Source organism: Teleopsis dalmanni, chromosome 2 (assembly GCF_002237135.1).
Source record: "Teleopsis dalmanni isolate 2A chromosome 2, ASM223713v2, whole genome shotgun sequence".
Classification (NCBI taxonomy): domain Eukaryota; kingdom Metazoa; phylum Arthropoda; class Insecta; order Diptera; family Diopsidae; genus Teleopsis; species Teleopsis dalmanni.
In genome coordinates this window covers 187,168,519-187,171,227 of record NC_051847.1, presented here as the reverse complement: position 1 = coordinate 187,171,227, position 2,709 = coordinate 187,168,519, and the positions used below count along the sequence as shown (strand labels likewise).

Sequence of the window (2,709 nt, the reverse complement as noted above, 5' to 3'; positions counted from 1 at the left end):
AACAATATGATATATTCCAATCGAATGAGAGTTAACTATTTTATTATTTTACGATATATTGTTATAATCTTTAGCGGAAATAAAAAATATATGAAGGAAAAGTATATCTTTTAATTATTACTTTTACTTGCATTTGAGTTATTTTGAGAATATTAATATAAAAAAAAATGCACTTAAATAATAAAAATGCAATATCATGCAAAAACTAATTAAAAGTATCTCAACTGAGTAATTCACAATTATTAAAGTCAATAAACTTGAACCTCAGAAGAAGTCTCTTCAAAATGATAAGCTAGTGAAACGTGCGGTCTACCTACTGCCTCAATGAAATATGATAAAATAAATATTAAATAAAATTCATATAAATATTGGAAATATTAGTTCTAAGAATCAGTTAAATTTTCATACTCCAGTGAAAAGTTAGCAACGACAAAATGAAGGCAGTAATTCTCTTAACTACACTTTTGTGCGCATCAGCATACGTCTACGGTGCAGGTAATAATAAATCATAAAAAAAATAATTTTAGTACATACTAATATAATTTAACTTATTTCTAAATTCAAAGCTGTTGAATCTCCTGAAACTGATCCAGTACCAGGTAATAACCAATAATTATAAATTAATTTTAGTTAAATATAAATATAATTTGACTTACTTTGAAATTTTAAGCTGTTGGATCTGTTGAAAGTGATCCAGTGCCATCTTCAGCATCCGATGAATCCGGCCAAGATGATGGCCCAGCACCAGTTACCAGCAGACCCAACAATATCGACTTCGAAAAAGCCTCAAAAATGTATCTTCACTCATTACAGAAAATGATGCCTTGCGGTTATGCTGAATTAGAAATTCCACCATTGGCCCCTTATAAGAACAAACTCTACAGTTATAACTTCGAAAAGAATAATTTCCAGTAAGCACTTAAAACAACAATATTATTAATATAACTATACATATATTTACTTTTTATTTATTTTTATACATACACAGAGCCAACGGAAGCTTCTCAAACTTGGTTTTGAGCGGTCTTAACATCTGGGAATTACTCGATTACAGCTATGACGATGAGTCAACATTATTGACATATGATATCAATGTGCCAGCCTTGCAACTACTTAGTGAATTTGCTTCACACTTAATGATAAATATTGCCGATTACCCAATAAATATTGATGGAGAGGGCATTGTTAATTTCAAAATTGTTGATTTACGTGCAGTTGGCAGTCTGAACTTTGGACCTATTCCAGACAAGGAGAAGGGCTTGCAAATAACTAATTTCGATCTTAAATTCTTTGTTGGCGATATTGCAGTTAAGAACTGGAACAATTTATGGAATATTGCTATCAACAACTTTGCTAATGATTGGCAACGTGAATTCCTACTTATGTGGGCTGAACAAGTACAACCTTTTGTCAACGACTTCTATAACCAAAATGTAATCCCAGTGTTGAACTCAGTTTTGGCTGATACAACTATGGAAGAGGTCATTGATTTCTATGTAAAAACGAGTGAAACTTTCAATAAAGTTCATTGTCACAAACATTTGGACTAAGTGAAAGTAAGAGTAATTAAAGCGAGTTTGTATTTAGCAATACTTTAACTATGTTCTGTATAAATAAATACAAATAAACTTCATTTTAGCAGCAAAATTAAATCAATTGTAGTATTTATTTTGAATATGTATTCACAGATGCTTTTATTTAATTATTACTTTATTATTCCCAAACCTACTTGACAGACTAAATTAGTACTTTGAAACATTAATTATAAGCTTTTTGTGCAGTCTTCAGACGCTTTCAATCCAAAAAGCTCATGCAAGTCCACAACAAAAATAGTCATAAGTCTGTTATGACTCAGAAGGAGATGTTCATGTTTCAAACATCTTCTCCCACACATGGATGAGAAACTTAAAAAATACCTTCGAAACCTTAGAGTTGTCAGTAATAACCCTGTCTTTAATTTTTCAGATATTCTACGTGAAGACAACTTCCGGTAACTTCAAATCGATCTTTCCTAGAAGAATTGAAGAGACGATTAGAAACTATATACAGCCTCCTAACATGTGTGATTGTTTCATTGATGGATCAAGACTTGAAAATTGACAAAATGGTGTTAGCTACGATGGACCTAGATTTAACACAGTCATTCCATTTCTTCTACAGTGTTCCTGGCAGAATTGCATGAAATCTGTGGTGTAGAATGTCTTCTACAGTTCGATCTAAGTTTGATGTGTTACCCCTATCAAAGATTTGGATGATATTTTCTTGGTGTAAATCGCAAATTGCAATTTCAAAATAAACTAAGATTTCTGCAAAATGTTTTCAACAATTTTCCAGCAATTACCAAATATCGAAACCACAAATTTGAATCACAAATTTCGAAATACATTAAAGCATAATGATAAATTGTACACCCAATTTAAAACTATTCAATGCACTAAAAATTAATATTTGGCTTAAGCTATTTGATTGCACCGTTCTTGAGAAATTGAAGGTATCTTGGCATCTTGTATTCAACTAACCTTCTGCTCAAAAAGTATCCGGATTTTGATGTTTGTTAACTGCTCCTTAAGTAATAGACCTTTTTCAAAAATTTTTTTATGTTGGTACACCCTTTCTTGACATATAATACAAATTTGAGCGCCATCTGTCAATTAGTTTGTTTACAGTAGCTGTTAATGTGAGACTACCTCAAGTGCATTAAGTGATTTT

At 31.1% G+C, this 2,709-nt stretch overlaps 1 protein-coding gene across 1 annotated transcript; it reads left to right on the top strand.

The window, feature by feature from the left end:
- Positions 1–383: 383 nt before the first annotated feature.
- LOC119685901 lies at positions 384–1,652 on the top strand. The gene is made up of 4 exons (XM_038100308.1): positions 384–495; positions 567–599; positions 671–911; positions 989–1,652. The coding sequence occupies exons 1-4, from the start codon at positions 435–437 to the stop codon at positions 1,548–1,550; spliced, it is 897 nt and encodes a 298-aa protein (XP_037956236.1). The 5' UTR covers positions 384–434; the 3' UTR covers positions 1,551–1,652.
- The last annotated feature ends 1,057 nt before the right edge of the window (positions 1,653–2,709 follow it).